The sequence below is a fragment of the Oreochromis niloticus genome, linkage group LG23 (genome assembly GCF_001858045.2).
Source record: "Oreochromis niloticus isolate F11D_XX linkage group LG23, O_niloticus_UMD_NMBU, whole genome shotgun sequence".
Taxonomy (NCBI): domain Eukaryota; kingdom Metazoa; phylum Chordata; class Actinopteri; order Cichliformes; family Cichlidae; genus Oreochromis; species Oreochromis niloticus.
In genome coordinates this window covers 22,035,288-22,057,938 of record NC_031986.2, presented here as the reverse complement: position 1 = coordinate 22,057,938, position 22,651 = coordinate 22,035,288, and the positions used below count along the sequence as shown (strand labels likewise).

The 22,651-nt window shown below is 42.2% G+C and overlaps 2 protein-coding genes across 21 annotated transcripts in view; both read left to right on the top strand.

The window, feature by feature from the left end:
- The window catches only part of LOC100701849 (microtubule-associated protein 2), a 76,501-nt gene extending 57,034 nt beyond the window's left edge, over positions 1-19,467 (top strand). The window contains 10 exon segments of the mRNA XM_025902940.1: positions 3,357-6,026; positions 6,230-6,421; positions 6,515-6,652; positions 7,282-7,337; positions 8,697-8,814; positions 10,765-10,839; positions 10,842-11,074; positions 15,339-15,420; positions 17,476-17,588; positions 17,685-19,467. Of these exon segments, the coding sequence (XP_025758725.1) occupies positions 3,357-6,026; positions 6,230-6,421; positions 6,515-6,652; positions 7,282-7,337; positions 8,697-8,814; positions 10,765-10,839; positions 10,842-11,074; positions 15,339-15,420; positions 17,476-17,588; positions 17,685-17,894 (3,887 nt within the window). The 3' untranslated portion in view covers positions 17,895-19,467.
- Positions 19,468-21,919: 2,452 nt separating this feature from the next.
- Positions 21,920-22,651, top strand: part of unc80 (unc-80 homolog (C. elegans)) — a 70,050-nt gene continuing 69,318 nt past the window's right edge. For 11 of the 20 annotated variants that reach the window (XM_019351745.2, XM_025902682.1, XM_025902681.1 and 8 more), the window contains exon 1: positions 21,921-22,431. In XM_019351745.2, coding sequence (XP_019207290.1) covers positions 22,340-22,431 — 92 coding nt within the window. In that variant the 5' untranslated portion in view covers positions 21,921-22,339. Of the gene's footprint in view, positions 22,432-22,651 lie in introns of all 20 variants that reach the window. The other 9 variants (XM_013276363.3, XM_013276361.3, XM_019351738.2 and 6 more) reach the window with 3 other exon arrangements.

Here is a 22,651-nt window from a genome sequence, read left to right as displayed (position 1 = left end):
TGAAACTTAAACGCTTTAGCGGCTGCCTTTTGTGTAGTTTGCAATATTTGCCTTTATTTATCTGAAACTGAAGTCTCATGTTCCTTAAGTACATCTACCCTGTTGAACTTATTATGGGAAATAAATATTTAAATCAAAACAAGCTGCTGATTATTTCACATTTTACTTGTGAGCAACGGCACATTTAAATCTTACAAATATAGTTATTTGGCTTATATCGTGATATATATCGTTATCGCCTGAAATGAAAAAAACATATCGTGATATGATAAAATCTTATATCGCCCAGCTCTAGTCTCACTGCATGGTTTAGGGTTAGTTTCTGTACTCAGTGTCTGAAATTTAGATCTGTGGTGCAAAAAGAAAAAATAATAATTAGATATGCTCATAGACCGTATTAAAAAGATTGAAATAGCCACTTTGACAGCTGGTTTGTGAAGTACTGCTTTTTTTTCAGTCATTGCCATCTTAGCTTTTTGAAACCTGAGGTGGGAGAGAATAAATCTGACTCTGAACCACAATGTAGGCCCCGCGCTTAATCACACACTGATTTAGTGTAATGTTGACTTTAAATGGCTTTTCTACTCAATAAGAATTGAAGGTAGTACATGAGACGCCGTTGTTATTGTTCCATCTGCTAGACGAGTCGCCCCCTTCTGGCCAACAGGTTTAAAGTTATACTATCTAAAATTTTTACCACTAGATCTCAGTAAATTGTAGATTGCAATCAAGGATTGATATAGGACAAACATGGTTTAGTCATCAAAGACAGATAAATAATATTAAAATTAGACTGTACCCTACATAACCGACGAGGCTGGTCGACATGTTTCTGCTTCTGTGTGTGTAAGAAGTGCAATGTTGTTTAAGATACTTGAGTAATATCAACACTTAGCAATAAATAAGGAAAAAGAAGGAAATCTAATATAGTCAGTTAACAATCAGTTAAATATTTTGTAGTCACCTCAAAAGTTTGGGCCACTGTTCATCTGTAGTAAGTGTTCTCAGACGGCAAAAGCAACTCCGGACCAGATCGCCCCATGGTGTAGGCTGTTAGGCCACTGTTTACCTCAGCTGTCAATGCCGGGTGAGAGGCATCCCGCTTTATTTACTCTGAAGGAGGCTGTAAAACTTTGTGAAAGGAGTTCAATACAGGTTAGTGAATCAGTGAAGCTCATTTCTCTCCAATGACAGTGACACTGAGGTCAGTTATTGAGGATAGCCTTAAATTTTATGTCAGTGAGTGCTGCTGTTAGCCTCACTTAGCTGCTATTAGCCTCTGTTACCTGCTGTTAGTGAAACTTTCTTTGAAGTGAATGTAACATTGTTGGACTCAGACACTTAGTGAATTAACTCTCATACCATGTAAGAACCTAATCAAACTGTTTATCAGAAGGAAAGTGTGAGTTTTATGTATTTTAAGCCTAACATTGGCTGGCATTAGCCCATAACCAGCTGTTGTTATTTTTAGCCAGCTCATTGTCAGGTGTGGCCACATATGTAAACCGTTCTTCCTAGCAACTGCATTCAAGATGGCAGGGTGACATGGCAGCTTCCACAAACCAGCACACACTCATATGTACTTTTAATAGCTTAATAATAACTTATGTATATTTATCAGTACAATATCCCTTTTTTATATTAAATAACCTCAAAGTACAAATACTGACTTAACTTTAAGGCACTTTTCCGACACAGAGGCTATGCCCATCTTTTACGTACAGTCTATGAATAAAAAGACAGCTGGCTTAGAGCTTTATTCAGGATTAATAAACTGTTATATACTATTGTAGTAAGATAGTGTAACCGCTTCTACATCTAGTATGCAAACCGTTAAATATTATGTATTTTTTCATAAAGACTAGGCTAGAAGTTATGTCGATTGCATCCCATGCATCTCCATCAGAGCTGAAAGTGTCTTGTAAACCATGTAATCCCAGTTTTGTCATCCTCCATGTCTCATCTATGCGTCTTCCTTCCCTGCCCAAAGATGATAAAGTAGAGGTTGTCAGTCAACAGCAGGATGAGAAGGAGGAGGCTCCAGAGGAGCTCAACAGTCACCAAGAGGATGTGACATATGAGCAGCCAAGAGATTTGCTCTTAGAACAAACAGATTATTTAACAGAGCCCCAGGCTTTGGGCTGCCAGCAAGCCCAGACCCCTGAGGCCCTCAATGGAGGAAGTCATCAAGGTGATCACAACCCATCACAAAAAGGTGTGTGTGGTTTTCTGTGTGTGCATACAGTTTGTGTGAGGGTACAGCGTGAGTGTACGTCTGCCCGTAACCTATTTTGCATGCTCCTCTTGTGTTCTGTAGCGGGTTCAAAAACTCTTAATAAACTGTAATGCAACTGAGGCTTTGCTGCCAGCCTTCCTGCAGCTTTGTTGCTCTGAAATCCTTAAGCTTCCGCTTCAACACCTGAAGTTGCAAAATGACGTGGCAGCATTTTGAGTTCGTGCTTTTTCATCCAAAACATTACCATTTGCTTTCCATCGGAGCGACATCAGAACGCCCGATCAACCATATTACAGTTGATCATTTCTGCACCTTTGTATTGCCAGCTACATTGCAAATGCAGATATCATTGTCTAAACTGTAAAGCCTTGTAGATGTAATTGTTGCTAGAATTATTGCTCTGTATATTTTTTATGTGGGTTTTGCTGGAATATTTGTGTGTGAAGCAGCTGTTTCTGAGAGTACCCACCTGTATGGGTGCCTCACAAATCAGTCCTGAATGTATTTTGAGTCTGTTATATCACTGCTTTCAGTTTCACTGTTGTTTTCATTTCATCCCAAAGCAAAAGTTAATTTCCTATTGTTGCTAAAAACACACTTAGGATATTAAGATTCACCCTCATTGCTCATCACTATTGTGAAACTTAATAAAGATTATATTGCAAATATCATTTTTATAATTTGTGCACTTTAATGATTCATTCATATCCACAGTATGCCAATGTTTGCAGTAGAAATTGCAGTAACACCATTTATACATCCAATAAAAGTAACTTATTTTGATCACCATGTTGATGACCATATTTTATAAATCCTCCTGTATTGCAATAGGAATTCAGTGTGTTCGGGTATCATTTTCTTCTTGTCATCTAACATCATGCAACTCATTCCTTCATTCCAGTTCTGCACGCTATATTAGGTGCTGTGACCCCCCCTCTGTGCTGTTGTGGCCTGCCACAAAATACACTGTGCTGTGTGTATTGCTTGATGGAGAGCTACTGTATCTATGTGCAGACGGCGCCGGCTTGACTGTATTGGCTAGCTTTTGTGGATGCTGCAAGCAAAGCTTTTAGCTAACATGACCCAACACAAAGTTGTACAGTATCCTTCAAACTCGCAGCCCAGCCAGAAGAGAGAGTCAGTAAGCCATCTTGTGAGTCCACTATGAAGGAAGATGAACCGTCGCCACCTGAGAAACAAAGAGCAAAGGTAGAAGGAGAAGAACCTGCCTCGACTGACCCTCCCCTTCTTTCTGATAAAGAGAAACCTCTCCCCTGCACTTCCTCAACAGAGCAGGGTAATCAAGACAGAGAGGGTGGGAAAGAAGAGGTCACTGACAGCAAAATACTTTCAGAGTCTAAAGAAAAAGAAGCAAAAGTTGTTCTGACAGAGGCCTCATCAGAACTTATGGCAGAAGAAAAAGAAGAAGCAGGAATTATCTTACCAAGTGAGTTAGGGTCAAATATGAATGAAAGCAAGGAAAAAACAGATGTTTTCGAGGCAGTCAATAAGGAGGACCAGCATGGTGCAAATGACTGTAGATTGCATGACACACCACTGGTCACTGACATTCAAAAAACAGACCTGTCGCAAGAAACTCTGACGTCAAGTCCAGAACTTGGCCGATCAGATGTTTTTGTAGAGCATGTGTCAGGATCAAAAACCTACTTTGACACATCCATGGAGGGTCGAGAAGAAGAGTCGCCACAAACCCAGAGCTATTATGAGCTCAGCACAACGGCAGAGACAAAATTAAGTGGAGATGATGAAAGCATTGTGCAGAATACGGAGAAACAACAAGAACAAAACGTCAAGACATCTTCTGGTAAACTGGGACTGGAACAAAGAAGTCTTTCCTTGAACATTACTGTTGGGTCTTCAGCCGGACAGACAGTGAAGGAAGAGAAATCAAGGACCTTCATGGGAAGCTTGTATCCAATCAGTGGAAGCTTTGATGAATCAGAGGTTTATCCGTCAACTCCATCTGTGGTGAGCCTTCCACCTACATTTCCTCCAGCTGTCTCCATTACTCCGACTAACACTGAAACACTTGAAAATATCCCCACTGTGGCAGACGAGCCCTTACCTTCTGATAAGCACACAGATAGTTCTAAACAATCAGGAAGCCTCTCTGAGATGTTGGACCTGGCTGGTGCCCTACCTCGTCCATCCCTGGAGAGGATGGAGGTTGACTACATGAGAAGAAAGTCAGTGCCCGCCAATGTATCTGCCCTTGTGGGAAGTTCTTTAGCCAAGCTTGCCTTGACAGATCAAGCCCCAAGTGTTGTCTCACGAGAAAACCAGCTGGAGGAGGTGGGCTACTGTGTCTTCAGTGAGTATTCAGGGCCCATGCCTTCTCCCGCTGATGTACCCAGTCCCGGGGACTCTCCACACCAGCGTTTCCCTTCTGTAGAGGGGGAAGATCTAGGGGATTTGGAAGCAGAAGATGTTTCAAAAGGAATACAACAACAAGATCACAAAGAGGTTACCCCTGTGATCTCTCAAATACCAGTGGTAGAAAAGAAAGACTCACCAGTAAAGTCTAACCTGATCCTTGAAAAAGCTGTAACCAGTGGAATAAAACCGGATCGGCTAAGAATCCCAATGACTACCTCGAAAGACAGACTGAGTGAATTTCGTTTGGAGACTGGGTTGCCAGGGGACATAAAGATTCAAGCTATTCCTGAGGTAGATGTTGAAAAAGACCCATCAAGAGAGGCTTCACCTATCCCACCAGACAGTTCATTCACTTTCGCTCCTACAGAAACTGGAACCAAGGTTCCTCCAACTCCAACAACTCCCAAGTCCCCAGATGACACATCATCAGAAACCCAAACTGCAGGAGAGAAAGCGCAGAAAGATGACCCATCAGAGCTAAAAGAATCTGGAAATGCTGATAATAAACAGTCAGAGTTAGACAAAGAAAATCTGAAGCCTGAGCAGAAAGAATCTGAAGAAAGAAGTGATGAACCAGAAATGCCAAACAAAGACTTGCCTTCAGGATTATCTCAGTCTTTAGAAGAGAGCACAGACAAAACTAAGACAATCCAAAGTGAGCACCAGACCTCAAACACTGCTCAGGATTTAATTACTACAAAGCACACAGATGAGAAAAATGACCAAAACCAGCTGCAAAAAAGCAGTCTGGCGAAAGGCTCACCAAAGCTTCAAATATCTTCTCCGATCATCATTATCCCTCAAGCACAAGTAGATGAAGAAGCAGAGGAGGAAGATGATATTGAGATTGCAGAGGAGCCTCAAGAGATAATGGAAGAAGCCCAAGAGCGGGATGAAACAGGGAAGAGTCAAACTGGAGAAGCTGGGAAGGAAGAGCAAAAGACAGAACAAGTGAGACTGATGGTGGGTGACCAGATGTTGGAAGAAGATCCGAAGTCTGGAGCAGAAGAATGGAGTCACAGCGCCCAAAACAGCGACGAACCTGCAACAGACAGTTCGCACTTGTCTCCCTGCTCTGACCACGAGCTGACACAGCAAACAGAGGAAGGAGGCAGAGAAGACATGGAGGCAGATAAAATAGAAGAGGACTTAGACACAGATAAGGTGAAAGGGAAGACAGACGAGTACGAAGGGGTGAAGAAAGAGAAAACAAGGGAGGAAGAGGAAGGAACCGAAGATCATAAAATGATAGAAGAAGAGGATGGAAAGAAGGTGAGGAAGGAGGAGGAGGAGACCTCGGATGTTCTTAGCCAGACCGATCAAGCACCTAACGATGAAACCACCATGGACGTGTCCATCCTAGATACAGACAGTGGCTGGATGGATTCACAAGGTACCCAGAGTAAACCTGTTAATAAATCAGTTGTTTAAAAAAAGATTAAAAGCCTTTAAATGTTTATTTAGTTAAATAATTTTGGTTTAAAAACTTGCTAGCACCAGAAAACTTGTTTGGAAATGTGTGTTTTGTGCTAAGCTAGCTCCTAGCTAGCAAGGAGCGTGGAGAATTAGCCCTCTGTTGATCCTTCTCCACTGCAGATGATGACAAAAGTATTATGACTGAGCAAATCGAAGCCCTTCCTCAGCCCCAGAGCTCGACCAGTAAGCCTGTGGTGGTGGACAGACCCGCTAAACGGGGCCCCGGCAGATCAAGGGGCACTACTGAGTCTAAAGTATCCCGCAAAGTACTGAGCCACCATCCACCAAGAGAGGAGATAAAGAAGAAAAAAGGTTCCAATTCTGTATTTACGCCTGAAATTTATAATCCTTGTCATCTAACCGAGGTTTGCATGTCGGTATAATCTTGTCTCTCCTCTCTGCTAGTAGGCATCAGGAGGGCTGACCAGAGTAAGGTGTCAGCCCTCCAAAGTCGTTCCCCATCTCGAAAGGGTGTAGCCAAAGCGGCGGCCAGACATCCTAGGCCTGCTCTGCTTCACGGCTCTGCTAGACGCAAGGCCACAGGTGAACACTTTTCACCCGGAGTCAGTGCCGTGGATAGAGAGAGAGTAACACCCAAATAATTTAAGCATTTTTTCAAATGTAACCTGGAAAATCAGTTTTGGATATGTGGCGTTTGATGTCTTTGCTCTCTCTCTCTATCGATGGCTTATTGAGGAATCAAGCAAGGTGCAGTGTAGCTGGCAAACATCATGTGCTGCTGATTTATTTTTTAAAATTCTGTCATGTCTGGTCTCCTTTGGATTTCTTTTTCTGTTTTGTTTTTCTAAAAGCTTTGAACATGCTTTGTTTTTTTCATTTGTCAAACATGGAGTATTTGCTCCCGCTCTGCTTCAAATTCATGCTTTTATTTTTTTCTGCTCAGTGATGATGTCGTTCATTGTGACTGGTATTGACTAACTGTGGTTTAACACTTGTGTGTGTGTGTGTGTGTCTCCTGAAAATGGCCGCATGTTTGAAGGTTGTGTGTTTTGTCAACAAGCGAAGTGAGGGTGACGTGAAATGTTGTGATGCTTAACGTGTACAGAAGGTGCTTCTGTAATATGAATGTGCTCATATGTCCACTTTTTCACTTTGTATTCAGCAAATGTGCATTTGTGTGTGTCACACTGATGAACATGTTTGCTTCACAGGTGTGGAGCACCATCAGCCCCTCAGTGTGGCCCACCAGTCCAGGGAGAGGACCACTGTAAGTATGACGGTGAACACAGGTTTATTATTTTTTGTCTTTCAATTGAAATCCTCACAAAGTTAAGGTTATTCCAAGAATGTTTTCATCATCTCTCAGTAATATTGATCCCTAAAAGACCGCTTTCTTCTTATTGGCTGTTGCCTTCCTATAAGCTCAAAGCAATCTGGCTATTCTCCTCTGACCTCTAACATCAACAAGGCATTTTTACCCGCTCGCTGGATATTTTCTCTTTTTCAGACCGTTCTCTGTAAACACTACTGATGGTTACATGGAAAATTAGATCAGATCAGCAACCATGCCTCATTTAGAGTCATTTAAATCACTTTTCATCCCCATTCTGATGCCCAGTTTGAGCTTCAGCAGCTCATTTTGATCATATCTACAGACCTAAATGCACTGAGTTGCTCCAATGTAATTTGCTGCTTTTGCATTAAGAAACAGTTGAACAGTTGTATCTAACAAAGAGGCTGGTGAGTGCATTTTACCGTACGACTCTTTAGGCCATGGCATCTTCATATTTTCTGTTTTGTTTGGGGGTTTCTTCTCTTTTTTTGCATGTCTGCTTTTCTCTCTCTCCATAATCATTTTGTCTTGCATGCTTGCTTCTGTCCTTGTGTCAGTCTCGACAGAGAAAATCTGTGAGTATAGACATCAAAAGTGCAAAAATCTTTTACATTTTACCATTAAAAACACACTTATGATGTGCAGCAACAAGCAACACAGCTCATTCAAACGATTTCAGCCAAATTCTGTTTCGTGTTCCTTTCATTTCACCTTTCATTTCATTCCTAAAGATTATTAAATCAAACAGAAATAATAATAATTGTTCATGTGGTTCATTTGGCATATTTATAAAGACAACAATGTTCTTAGATATGTTCGGTTAAATCAAAACACATACGTACACAGACAGTCTGTCCTTGAGCCACAAATAAACACATTGCATTTTTACTCCATCCTGTCTCAACTTTTCATTTCTCCATCTGCTTGTCATGCCTGTCTTCCATCCTGAACATCTTCCACCTACCCTGCATGCCTTTCCTCCCTGTTGTCATGGTCACGGTCAAGAGCCCCACAAGGGCGGTTGTATTAAAGATGGCAGTGCAGCGTCGGGGGTTCGATCGCGAGCCCCCCCGGCCCGGCTCTGCCTGTAGCCTTAAACGGAGCCCCCTCGTACAGGCGGAGCTCTGTGAAGCCCGTCCCTCCTCCGCGTGCTCACGCCCGTCACCTCTGTCTAAGAAATGGGTGGAGAAGGTAAAGTGAGGGTGGGGGATAAAAGCAAGGGTTGAGGGGTGGCTGTGACCAGCGTGTGCATGCCTCAGCCTGCATCTCAACTCTGCCTGTCTGTTAATCCAGGAGAGAGCGTACCGGAGCCCCGAGAAGAAGTCGTCCCTCCCCAGGCCGGCCAAGTCTCTGACACGCCACATCCCGGCTGCTGAACAGGAGGACAACAGCACCCCCTCCAGGCCAACCTGTAAGAATCTCCACGGTCCAAAACGTTCAGATTGTTTGCTTCCCAGATTAATTGCTTCTTTATTCAGCCAGATTATTTGTATTATACTTTAACTCCCAACACCTTCCACCTCCTACCTGCTGTTTTACCCCGATTTTCCCTTTTTATTCCCTTCTTCTGTAAAGCGTTCCGAACAGCCGACACCAGGTCTGGAAGAGCCCCTAGTATGGCAGGTAGAACACCTAGTAGTTCCTTTTAGACCTTTCACACCATCTTCATCGACATCTGTTTATTAGTTTATAATGTTTATTTATGCTTGTTTGCTTTAATAACTCTAAGATACGGACTTATATTTTCCATAGAAGAGAACTCTCCCACCAGAGTTCTCTCTTTTAACAGGAAGAAACCTCAGGCAGAGCTTGGCTCAGGGAGGGACAGTAATCTGCACAAAAGTTTAGGGTCACTCAATTTTGAAAGAAAAGCATATTTGTTTTTGTCTAACAAACATGAAGTGGATTGGAAATGTTGCAGATGGCAACAAATATCTCTGTTTCTGCCTCAGTGGCCAATGTTGTTTACCTCATGCAAATTTAATGGGGCTGGATCATCAGAAAACTCTCGTCCAAATGGTTAAAAATGCAATGAATCTGGCCTTTTGGGTGTCTGGAAAGAGGTTTTCATTCAACAGTGTGTACTACCCCTTTCATAAACAAGCACAATTCAGCTGTTCTGGGTATCATTTAATCAAACCGCCAGCTGAAAACTTGTCAGGTCTGTGGATGCACTTGTCTTATTGTCTGGTTTTGTACCAGGATCTCCTCTTTCTCCTTCTCCTCTGGTACAAAGCCATCTTGCCCTGTTCCGAGAAGGGTCGAAGATGTCCCCCTTTACATGAGACTTGTCTTCTTGTCCACACGCATCGAGACAGTGTCCCATATTTTGAGTAGCTCTACTGTACAAAAGTAAATAGATATTAATTCCCCAAGAAATTCAAAGATGGTAATCACACAGAACAGCAGCTGAAGTAATGTTTGATACAGGTGATCCTTAAGACCAGAAAAACTGCTTGTAAGAAGTTAAACTTATTATGTTTGTGCCTTCCACAATGGGCCGCTGGAACATGAGACTGATTGATTGACCTCATATGTTAGCACAACAATCTGCAGTTCTGTGCAAAAGTCTTGAGCCACCCCTCATTTCTTTATATTTTACTTCCAAGGTGCCAAGGTTTTTTGTAATTCTTTTAAAGTGCTCTTGAGCACTTAGTCCTCCAGGCTTTCCTAAGCTCTTAGACATTAGACACACTTTTTATTTTTTCAAACGATGCCCCATGACATCACAATGATGCCATAAAGTTTTGCAAAACGACACACCGCATGAATATATCCAAAAATCTCAAGTTTTTACAGCTTATAGACGCCAATGTCAGCCAGTTCTGCTCCAATCATATGGGTAAGGGTGATAAAATGCACCATTTTAGTATGTTAGTGCTTCAAGGTCATAGTTCAAAGGTCAGGGTGACACAAATTGGGAAAAAGCTTTAGTTTCCATTGGAAACAGATATTTTTACAGCGTGTCTAAATAGGCTTTATCCACCCTGCAGTTATCCTATCAGAAAAGCAGGTGTGGATCACAGCAACAGGTGTGTTCCTTGTTCTCATGTGTCACCATGTAGGATAAAATCTTATTGGTTCTTCCCCGGTAACACGGCAACAAGCCACCAGCAGCTAAATGAATTCAGCTGCCTGTGTTTGTCCTTTCAGGCTCCTCTGCAAACACTTTTTGTGATCTTGGCTGTTTGCTTAGGTGGAAACTGAGCAGGTCTTTTTCAGTGCTGTGTTTCTCCTCCATCGTCATCATCATCATCATAAGAAGAAGCAGATGAAGGATCACTCCTTATCCAATAGTTTGAAGGTTTTCTTTTCATTCCTCCTCCTTCGTCTTCTCATTACTGCCCTCTCTTCTCTTAAGGTACAGACTCGGCGCGTTCCCGATCAGTCCACAGCGGCGCCTCCACCCCGGGCTCCTCCGCCGTCACACCCGGCACGCCCCTAGCTACTCCTGCCGCACGCCCGGCTCCCGCACCCCGGGCAGCCACACGCCCAAGTCCTTCAGCGTCCTCCAGGAGAAGAAGGTGGCGGTGATCCGAACCCCACCCAAATCTCCATCTTCTGTCCAGCGGCAGCTGAAGGTCATCAATCAGCCTCTGCCTGACCTGAAGAATGTGAAGTCCAAGATTGGCTCCACCTCCAACATTAAGCATCAGCCGAAGGGCGGACAGGTAACAAGCAGTCCTGAGACACAGAGTGACTTTTGTCTTTGCAGCACACAGAAATACAGGGAAAAGGCAGGTAGAAAAAGCACAGATTTCCATAGATTAATGATTTCTGTCCTTAGAAGTGTTATGTGTGTACATAATTCTGCCACATGGGGGCAATAAAGTACACATTTTAAAATAAAAAAGGCCACGCAAGACTTTAAACTGCAAACCAATCACGATTAAGAGCACAGCTGTTTTTAACTTTAATTATTGTCAGTTCTTTGTATTATTTCCCTCAGTCAAAACAGGTCATTTTAAGAGATTTTTTAAATCCATCCTTTTGTCTATAATCATGAGTCAGTATTACTGGATGCTCTGTGAGTGTCAGAGTGTAGAAAAATCTTAAACAGCTCCTGCAAACCCGTAAAAACAATAGGCAGCTTTAAAAGGATGGGTTTTTTTCTCCTTTTTCTCTCTAGAGATGTCATAAAATGCTCAAATAATCTCCTCGTGCTCTGCGTATGCTCTCGCTCACTGTCTGGTGTGCCTCTAACCCACCGTCTGTGTCTGCCTCCCTCCGACTGTCCTCTGCCCTCTCCCTGTCCACCGTCATCTCCATCAGTCTGGATGAATCGTCATCAGCTGCATCCTTTCCCCTCTTCCTCCGTCTTCCTCCTCTTTCTTTCCCAACAATTTTCTCCCCAGTGACCTTCGGCTCTCCCAAAGTTTTTTTGTTTTGCTTTTGTAACATAAAGCCTTCCTCCTAAGAAAACACCGCCTCCAAGGAGCAGCCAGCCTGCAGAAGCATTTGCCCCTGAGGGAGCTGCTTTCGTCACTGTGCAGGATTTTCCCTTCCAGCTCTGGGTATTAATAATTTCAAGCGTGCAGAATTACCTATGGAGGAGTCACATCAAGGTCACAGCATAAAAATATATCATCTCTCTTCCTTTTATCCACCCTTGACTTTCAGAAAAAGATGTCTTTTAGAAACCTACGAGATAAAAATTTTAGAGGATCTCAAGGTGGCCAAGCTGTTAGAATAACTGAGAGATGTTCCTTTGCACTGAAGTACCTCACACATGAAATAACACATGGACTGCATGCAGATAGGAGACAGAAACCATCTCCTTGTTAATCTTTGGGGTGTAACTGATCATTTTAATGTCCCCACAGTGCTGCATTGGTGAGGTCATTAACCCTGTGATATATGGAGGTGGAGTCGATTCACTGCCAGCTCTCCTTCCTTCTTTGGGGAGAAATGTGACAGAGGGACAGAAATTTTTAATGAGGCTCGGTGACGCACGGCTTAGCGGAGCAGCACAGGAGCGCAGACAGATATATACCATCTGTAACATTAGAGGACCATTTTCTGTCTTTTCATATTAGCTTCTGCTCGCAGAGAAGCTTTTCTTCCACACAAAATCAATCTATGTAGACTGAAGTCTACAGGAGCGTTTTTTATACTAGAAGGACTCATGGGTCAGTGTTAAGTAGCTCATTCCTCTGAAAATGGTCCGGTACAAGGACTGGACTCAAAACTAAAGAAACACTTTAAGAGACCTGAAAACAGTAAATGTGGTATTTCTGTTTTCAGTATTGTGATTTTCCGAGTTGCAGTCGGCATATTTTCTGCAGTCTGTCTAATTTAGTGATTACATAATTATTTCATATTTTTAAAATAAACCAAACAGGCTGTCATTGGGTTCAGTTCATTCGCTCTGGCATTGGTCGACCTTGCAGAAAGGCTGAAACCTCTGAGCTGAAACAGCCACAGAAGGAATGAGAAAGATAACCTCTAAACACAGCACATGTTGTTATACGTGGGAATAAATCAACATCAGAGTTGTCAGAAGAATCCAGGTCAGTTCAGTGGAGACTGAAGGAGGCTGGTTCTCAGAGCTCTCATGTGTTTTTCCTGAACCCCTTTTTCTCTTTTTCCTTTCTCTTTATAGTTTGTCTTCACTTTCTGAGTCTTTGAACTGCAGCGCAGTGCCCCTTTTTATTATTTTATTTTATTTTTGCTGTACAAGCAACACAAAGAATGATGGACAAAGCAGAAGAACTCTCACTGGTTGTGTTAAATCCAATTTATTACCATTTACTGGGTTTTTATTAATGCAGGGGAAAAATACGTTTGCTTGTTTTCTATTTGCAGATTTGATCCTCATCGTATTTATGACGTCTTTATTTTTTTATTGAGCATCAGTCTGAGCATCTCTCAGGAAAGAAACTCAATTTTTCATTTTTTCTTACTCACAGTGAGGCTTAACTTGACCAGTGAGATTATTTCTGCCTCCGGGACAGCTCTGAGAATAACACAAAGTCAAATTTGTCCTCTGTAAAAGATTCTTGGAAGGTCGTTTTTTGGGCGTGACTGCAGGCTCAGTTACAACATACGAGTCGAGCAGTTTGTGAAACCACTGTTTGGGGTTCTTGCACCTTTTTATCTTGGTCATTATATCCTGTATATAAAAGGCAGACTCTGAAAACTGAAGCCAGTCTGCATTCCTTCTAATGACCAGCAGGGGGCCATTAGAAGGAAGTCAGATTGCAAAGAAACCTAGAAGACTATTGTCTATTATAAGTCTATGGTGACAAAGGGACAAAGGGAGTGACACTAAAGTGGGAATTAAACATTCACATCACTGCTATTCTCAGAGCTGTATACACCACCACGAAGAAAAGCATTGTTAGTGCTAATGATGCACGCAAACAGACCCCGACCCCTCACTGCACACTTATCTAAATGAGGCACATACAGTGTTTTCTTTTTTTTTATTATCATTATTATCCAATTTTATTTTAGGTTCAAATTTTACACGAGAAGCTGGACTTCAGTCATGTTCAGCCAAAGTGTGGCTCCAAGGATAATCTGAAGCACTCGCCCAAAGGAGGCAATGTATGTACGCCTTTCTCGCTCTCTTTTTTCTCTCTTTCTCTTATTTCTCTTTCTCTTTTTTCTCAGCTGGGGCTGTCGTAGCACTCTGTCATGCTACTTTTATGTGTTCACGCGTCTGTCATCTGTCCGTCTGCCAATCCGTTGTTTCGGACAAGCAAAAGAGAAGGGGTTTATTTCCAAAGGTGTAGCACGCCCATGTTACTTATTGTCAGTTAGCACTGCTTAGTGTTTAGTATATAACAGGAAGGTTAGCATAGACTGGAAACTGGGGTGGAGGTGGGTTGCAAAGCAGCTTGCAGAGCTAGCTGTTGGTGGAAGATTTGATTTTTCTTTAATTTTTAAAAATTGTGGATATTGCACACTGGGAAGTAAACTCTTTCGTGCGCTTCACGTTTGAGACGTGGTGCTAAACAGGACCTTGATTTCTGCATAGGCTTCAGCTCATTTCATGCAGTCTGAATTCATGTGCACTCGAGTTAAAGTGGGCATCGACAGACTGATGTAAACCTGGCACGCCTCTACAGGATTATTTTAAGCAGGAAAGTAGGAAGGGTTTTTTTATTAAGCCCCTCGACTCCACGCCTGTGTGAGAGACCCTGTGTGTTCTGTCTGTTTGTATTTTTTTTTAAAAAGAAAAAAGTCAACCTGTCATCCGCAGGTCATGATTCCAAGCGTTAAGCTGGACTTTAGCCACGTTAAGTCTAAATGTGGCTCCCTGGACAAAATCCAGCACGCGGCAGGCGGGGGAAACGTGAGTGACTTAGCAGAAAATCATCTCATCCAAGATCTGTCGTTCTTGATAACACCTCACATTAAGATGTGTGTGAGCCGTCCTCGTGGAGTGTGTTCGTCTTCATCAGCTGTATTTTGTGTCTCAGAAACAAAAACATTTACAATTGTATAATCTTGCATCGCGCATTCACCTGGGCCACAACATACAGTATGTCTGCATAGTGCATATATTTCATAACATAAACCAGTTCCCTCTGCAGCCTGCAAGGCTGTCAGTTTCTCTTGTTTACAATGCTCGCACTAATTCACATCACCCATGGACAATAAAGTTTAATTGAAGCACCTGCTCCCCGTAGCGTCACACAGTAGCGCCAGTGTTCTGTGTTTGTTTGATGTCTGCACCGTCACTGCTTGCGTTCATGTTAACCTCCCCTCCAGGGATCTGACATCAGCCTCTCTGTGGCTCTTCTGTGGACTGCGGTTGATTGACTCACGCCGCCTTTGTCTAGAGATTCGTGTCATCTCACCTCGTCCATTTTCTTTTTTTTTAAAACCTGTCGCTTTCCTTTCACTGCATTTCATGCCTGTTATTTGTGGTTTATTCATATTCAAAGCATTTAAAGGTGAATTTGTGCAATGTGCCACTGCTCGCAGGTCCAAATCCAGACCAAGAAGATCGACCTGAGCCATGTCACCGCCAAATGTGGCTCCTTTTCCAACATCCACCACAGACCAGGTACTGTACAGCCACAGCTGGCCTTTTAGAAAAACTTAGAGAATTACATTAATTGTACAATGTATATAAGGGCCTTTTCTTAAAGGAATTCTGAGACTAGTTGTCATTACCGTTGAAAGAAGTTACTCATACTATAAACTTTTAAAAAAAGTGGTGATATATAATCTTTATGTATATCTCACTGTAATCCACGAAATCTCCAGCTGAGCAAAAAATCCTAGGCCCACAATGGTTCTTATCTATATCTCAGACAATGACCATCATCATGTTGCCTAGCAACCACCTACCAAAGAGTTAAAATGGCCCATTTGCAGCGTTTATGCACCTATGACTCCTTATAAAAGCTTCGTATCATTTTAATTTAGTGGCAAAAACATCTCATTTATATCCACAGCAGTTGAATTATGCATGATAACTTATGATGTCTAAATGCTGCTTAGCAACTATCTAACAACACACTAAAATCGCAGACCAAACAATACTCCAGCATGCATTTAACTAGTATATATGATATATGAAAAAAAGGAAGGCATCCTACTTGTACAAAGTATTTAAGGCTCTCTTCTTAAAGGAATGCTAAGACTAGTTGCTATTAGCTGATTTTGATTTGTCCTTATGGATATAAATGATTTTTGTGCCATTTAGAGTGTAACAAATGCTGTATTTTATGTTAAATGTTGATATGGATCATTAAAACCTTCCAGTATTGATATATGTACCAATTCTCTTTATGTACATCCACTGTAATCCATGAACCCTCCAGCTGAGCAAACAAACCCAGTCCCTGATTGTTCTTATCTATAGCACATCATTACACTGCCTAGCAACCACCGACCAGCAAGCTAAAATGGCCCATTTGTAGTATGCAACTAAAACTCCTTATAAATGCATTGTATAGTTTTAATTTCAGGACTGTACGCTCTCATTTATATCCACAGGAGTTGGATTATGCATGGTATATACTAATGTCTTTATGTTGCCTAACAGGCACCAAGCAACAGACTAAAATCCCAAACAATGCTGTAACATTTTTAAAAAAGGGCAACCAGCAAAGTACTCCATAACTAAATTTGATGAGTGTCTTAGACATTGACAACTCGTGTAGAACAAAGCACCAGCGTTAGTGTTTCTTCTGTTTTGGTAGTTTTTCCACTGAAACGCTACAAATGTTTGTGCAGCACACATACTCCTCCACAAATAGCCAGTTTCTGGGCTGACTGAAGGTGGTTGGAAGGTTTTATCATGTTGCCCAATCCTATTAGGAACTTAATGTGAAGACGCTGCTTGATTCCACACAACTATCAGCTGTGCTGCTGCTCTGCTACATGTGCTGCAGGCAGCCCGGATGGAGTCAGAGCTGCTCTGCTGGACAAACTATGACGGTTTCTAAATGACCCCAAACCTCTTTTACCATTTAAATTTTACTCTTTTAGCAATTGGAGTTACTGTTGGTCACCATCCATTTTATAATAGGTTATCATTAACGCTCTTCACTCATTTTATATTACATGCTTGTCTTTAACTTACAGTGCAACACATAGTTCAGTGGCTGTGGGTTGCACAAAAGGAGTCAGAAATTCCACGCAGACCAACATAAAGATGTCAAACTGTTTGTCATATTTTTAAAAAAAAAAACAAGGCCCAGTAACACCAGTCTTTGAGCGAAAGTCTGTTCTTGTCAAATTAGCTGTGATTTAGTAAAAACATATGTATTTCCTTTCATCGTACCAATAATCTGATTGATATTTCCTAATTTTGTCTGTCATCTGTCCGCTTACAGCTTCAGTTTTGCCCCCATGATGTCACCATTTCAATGATTTTTACAAGAAAGTGTCAAAGCAAGAAATTGAATATTGCATCCGGTCTTATATGGTACTATATAAACTGTATAAAGCAGGTCAAAGCTGGCACTTGTGCCTTTTTCAGGCTGTGCAGTGTGCAGACTGAGATTTTTTTTTTGCCCTGAGCATTGCCTAGGAGAAGTGGTGTCCTGCAGGCGAGCGATTCCTCGTGGGTTTAACACTTCTCTTCTCCTCCTTGCTGTCCTGTTCCCAGGGGGAGGACATGTGCGTATCGAGAATGTGAAGCTGGACTTCAAAGAGAAGGCCCACGCCAAGGTCGGCTCTCTGGAGAACGCCAGCCACACTCCCGGAGGCGGGAACATCATGGTAAAAGGAAGCCTCTTTTTATACCAAATGTCACTGTCAGTTCACGTTAAAGAGGAAAAAGAGCGTTGACCTAAACCATCTTCCCCTGCTCACCAGATCGAGAGCCACAAGCTGAATTTCCGGGATTCGGCCAAAGCTCGGGTGGACCACGGTGCGGAAATCATCGTCACCCACTCCCCCGGCATCGAGACGGGAGGCACCTCTCCTCGCCTGTCCTCCGCCGGCAGCATCAACCTCCTGGAGTCCCCCCAGCTCTCCACGCTGGCCCAGGATGTCACCGCTGCCCTGGCCAAGCAGGGCTTATGAGCCAGCTGCCTCTGCTTAGGAAAAATACAAATCCACACCATCACCCCTCCTCCTTTTCCCATCTTTCCCATCACAAGCTTCCAGTGTTTAACGTAACCCCCACAGTTGTAGCTGGTTGACCGTCTCGTCCAATCAACGATCCCTCCGTCCCTTCCAAGCGGGATTTTAAAAAACTGAATTCTTCATAAATCTTCAACGACACTCCCCCGTCTGTCGGTCTGCTTTTTATCCTCTCATTCACTCAAACGTGGACTGTTCTGTTTTAGATAAGCTGAATGCCAAGGTTCAAGTGGTTCAAGAAGGTGGTTTTACGATTGTACAGTATTTTTCTTTGGTCCTTTTTCTGTTTATTTGTTCTTCTTTTTCTTTGGTGCGTTGAAAAGCACCGACACATTCCCACTCGCACGGGGCTAAAAACTTCAAGTTGGACCCCTGCGTGACATCCATTCAGAATTTATACGGTACTGAATGCAAGATATAGCTACTAGAGAGTAGGTGCTAGTCTTAAAGATAAGCGAGAGACTTAACTGACCTGCAAAAGAATGGCTGATGAGCATGTCTGCAAAAAGAACAAACAAAAAAAAAACGTGTGACATGAACTTTTCTTTGTTGCGTTTGTTGGATTTCCTGAATTGTGCTGAATTGTTGGACAAACTTGTGTTCTCTTGTTTTCTTTTTATATATAAATATATAAAAAAATATATGTCACTGTAGTTGGAAGTATTTACAGTTTTGTACGTTCCCTGTGGCTGCTCTGGCTTATTAGCATTTAAATGTGGATAACCATTGCAGCTCTGTCGAGTCGGGCGCTAAAAGGCTAGCTTTCCAATAGATTTTTGTGTTTTATTTTCTTCTCTCGTCAGCCGTCGGGCTGCGCCGCCCCTTCCCCCCTCTCTTCTTTTTATTTTCTGGTTTTACATTAGCGCTGTGGTTTTTATTAGGCTACAACAATGCTGTTATGCTGGCATGGCAAATAAATGATAAATAAATTAGATCTATTTGGAGCGATCTTCGACTTTTCTGTGTGAGTGTAAAATGGCCCGGGTGCATTCTAGCATACGGGCCCCTGTGACCTTGCTCCTTTTGCAAAGACTGGGTTGTGTAGTGTATTTGAGTGGGTGAAAGCCCCGAAGTTTGTTTTAAAAAGTGTTAAGTGTGAAGCTTTATATGAAAACATTCCATTTGAAAGAAGTTTTTGAACGTTTGCGGAGATGAAAAACGTGAAGAATGGGAATAATACCCCACAAAACTGCAGCTTTTAGAAGTTTTTTTTTTTTTTTTGAAAAAAGAATAAAAAAAATGTTCTAGCATATTCTCTGCTCACCATTATGAGACTCCTCCGCCCCCCACCCACCTCCCCTCCTGATGTCACCTACCCTTCCAGTGTTTTTCTGTGCTTCCTATATCCCTCCCTCCCCTCTTTGCCTGTGTAAGTGTATTTAAAAAAAAAGATTTAAAAAAATTGTAGATGTGTGCACACTTTCCGGTGTTTGAGACGTACTGATGACAAAATGCTCCTACAGGATGATGGCAACAACAAAAATAAAGAAATAAAAGAAATAAAAAACTGGTTCATTCTAGTCTTGTGGATCAATTCTTTGAAAATTCTCATCTTTTTGTGAAAAACGCGTCAACCTGCATGTTTGGCGTGCCTGTTTGGTTATCATCAGCACGCGTTTTGAAGGTTAAATAAAAATGTCATCATTATTCATTAAACAGGAGGCATTGCTGGCATTACTGTAGTCATTTGAAGTTTGTATATTTGACAGACAAACGATTTAAAACCTGTTATAATTTTCTATAGTTCTGCATGAAGTTGATATGGAGGGTAAAACATAAGGCATGGGGGCCAGAATCGACCCAACAAACATCAGCCCTGTGGACAGCTTTGGAAAATGTGAAGGAGAGGTTAAATTTTGGACTTTTGACTGTATTTTCACAGATTTTACAGCTTTTTCTGCTGTTTAAACGCCTCTACAGTCATTCATACTATACCAAAGAACAACAAAGTAATTAAGTGATAGATAAACAATTAAATAACAGCAACCTTTCCCTTTTTTCATTACTACACACTTAATGAGTTTGTTAGTCTGGCAAAACAGTGTTTTAAAAACAGATATTTTTTGTGAATTAATAAAAACTTTCAGTTTTATTATTATTACATGATTTTTTTTCTGTAATTTTAAACATTAACATATTTTAGTTTATGCTCAATGAGGCGCGACGACAGATTTCTTTAGCTTACTAGAGAAGCATTTCTTTTCTCGGGTTCTAATGAAAGTTATAGTTGGACAAACACAATTTTTGCAGACTTGGTTCTATACACCACTGCAGCTTTTAATTCAAGAGGGTTAACAAAACTGTTAAGAATTACAGTCATTTCTGTATACTATCCCATTTTCAGAAGCTCTAAATCAATTAGACAATTGACTGACAGGCAGTTTGATGGCCAGATTAGGCCTGTTCCCTTCTTCCATGACAAATGAAGCAGATAAAATATCTGAAGTTGATTCCAATCCAATTTCACAGCTTCTTACTTAAATATTAGGGTCAAAGAAATGTCAGCGCATGTGACAGAGGCCATCATTAGAGCTGAAAAGAACTATCAGATATATAGCAAAAAATGTAGGAGTGGACAAATCAGCTTCTTCTTTAGAGGAAGGAATGTTCTAGCACACGAAGACAATAAAGTGGATGTTAAAATAAATAAAATGAGCTTCACAACATTTCTCAAGAGAGAGACCAAGAGATGCCTTCAACAGCATGCACACCACTGGTCTCACACATGAATAAGATGGCCAGATTGCAAAAAAACATGTAAACAAGCCAAAAAGTTATGCAAACAAATTCTTGAGACAGATGAAATTTTGAAGAAGGAAAGAACCAACCCATGATCTGAAGAATATCACATCATCCATCAAACATGGTGGAGGTCATATGGGTATGTATGGCTGCCAGTGGAACTAAATCACTGGTGTTTACTGGTGATGTCTCTGCTGATAGAAGGAGCAGGATGAATTATGAAGTGTGTGGGACTATTCTCTGCTCAGATTAGCCGAATGCTGCACAACTGACTGACCTAAAGCATCCTGTTAGAGCAACCCAAGAGTTTCTCCATGCAAAGATAGAGATATTTTTTAATGGCCAAGGCAGTCACCTGAGGACTTAATATAAAAATGGCTGTGATTCCTGAACAGTTAAAAATATATATTTTTGTTAAGCCCATTGAACAAAACCAGGACTAAATCAGTGTCTTTTTCCTGCAAATTATAGACTTCAATGCCTAGATGGTGACTAAACTCCGGTTTTCAGAGTAGCATGACCCAGACAGCCCGTTTTGTTGTTGCTAAGCGAGAAGAGGTGCTTATCTTGAATAACGGGTATGTAATAGCGCAATTTATTTAAACGTGGATGGCTGTTCCTGACCACCAACCAATCGGGATTGGCTGGTGGTCAATTAGATAAATGCTTCTGAGAAATGTGCAGGGAGGCTCATCCCGTAGTAAGACATCTCACTTTGCTAAAGAACTGGGGTTACGCAAGTAACCTAAAGTTTTTCTTCCCTACATTGTTAATGTTCCTTTAACTGATCCTTTTCTGTCTTTTGTAAAGTTTCATGCATGTTCAGACCAACCCTGCTGGGATTCAATGTTCATGGTTTTAGTGTTTGCAGCGTGAGGCACTGTTCAGATGCTGTGACTGTCCATCTCCTAAGAACAGTTCTGGTCTTTCTTTTTCTTCTTTTACACGGAAACACCGTATACAAACAGCACTGCCATGTTAAAAACCACGGTGCATTGTTCTGGATTTCGTCAACAAGTTAGATCCATGTTCGTCACCTGTCCAATAATGCAGACATTATTTGGCCTGATGAGGATATTATTGCGCGGCATGGCCTCTTTAAACAGTGCGAATGTTTCGGGAAGTGACACCTGATTTGATTTTGCTGTGTTTTTATGACTCACAGCTTGGGCTATTATTAAACAACCTGTTGATATTTAAAGGGGTGGATTATGGCGCGTGTGGATGCACCACGCGGATGCAGCGGTTTAGGTCGCTCCATGTGTTGATTGCGGGGAAGCAGAGGAGGAAGAAAAGGCAGAGGGGGAGAACATCTGGCCCAGCTGCACACTGCGTCTTTAAAGCCCCGCTGCTGCTGCCGCTGCTGATAAATTAGCTCTCCGATCAGCTGTCGCTGTCCAGGGAGGGAGGTGCTGATTTCGGAGCGCTCCTTCTTCCTCTCTCCTCCTCCTCCTCTCTCTCTCTATCTCTATCTCTCCTTTGCCGCCGACCGACCGATCGACACTTGCAGCCATTTTACGCAGGACTAACCCAATCATGTCGTGAAGAGGGAGGGAAAAGCTCGCTGGTCACCTGGGCAGAGCCAGCAGCCGCGCGTCCCGGTGATCGCACACAGGCAGGCGGCCACGCAGGGTTCGGCCAAAATGGTGAAGAGGAAAAGCCTGGATGAAAACGAACCGGAGTGCGGGAAGGGAATACCGTTCCCGATCCAGACCTTCCTGTGGAGGCAGACCAGGTTAGTGACATTGATAACAGGTGTTTGCCGTTGGTGAAAACAAGGCAGGGCTGACGGGGGTTTGTCACCGCCTCACACGTCAACATTATTTGATGAAGTGATTGAGAAACCCAGTGAGTGTCTGCTCACTGATTTGTGTTAAATGGAGGAAGATGGGGCTGTGGGTGCAGATTGTATGATGTCACACCTGTAAAATTTGCACAAAAAGTGGGCCACATAG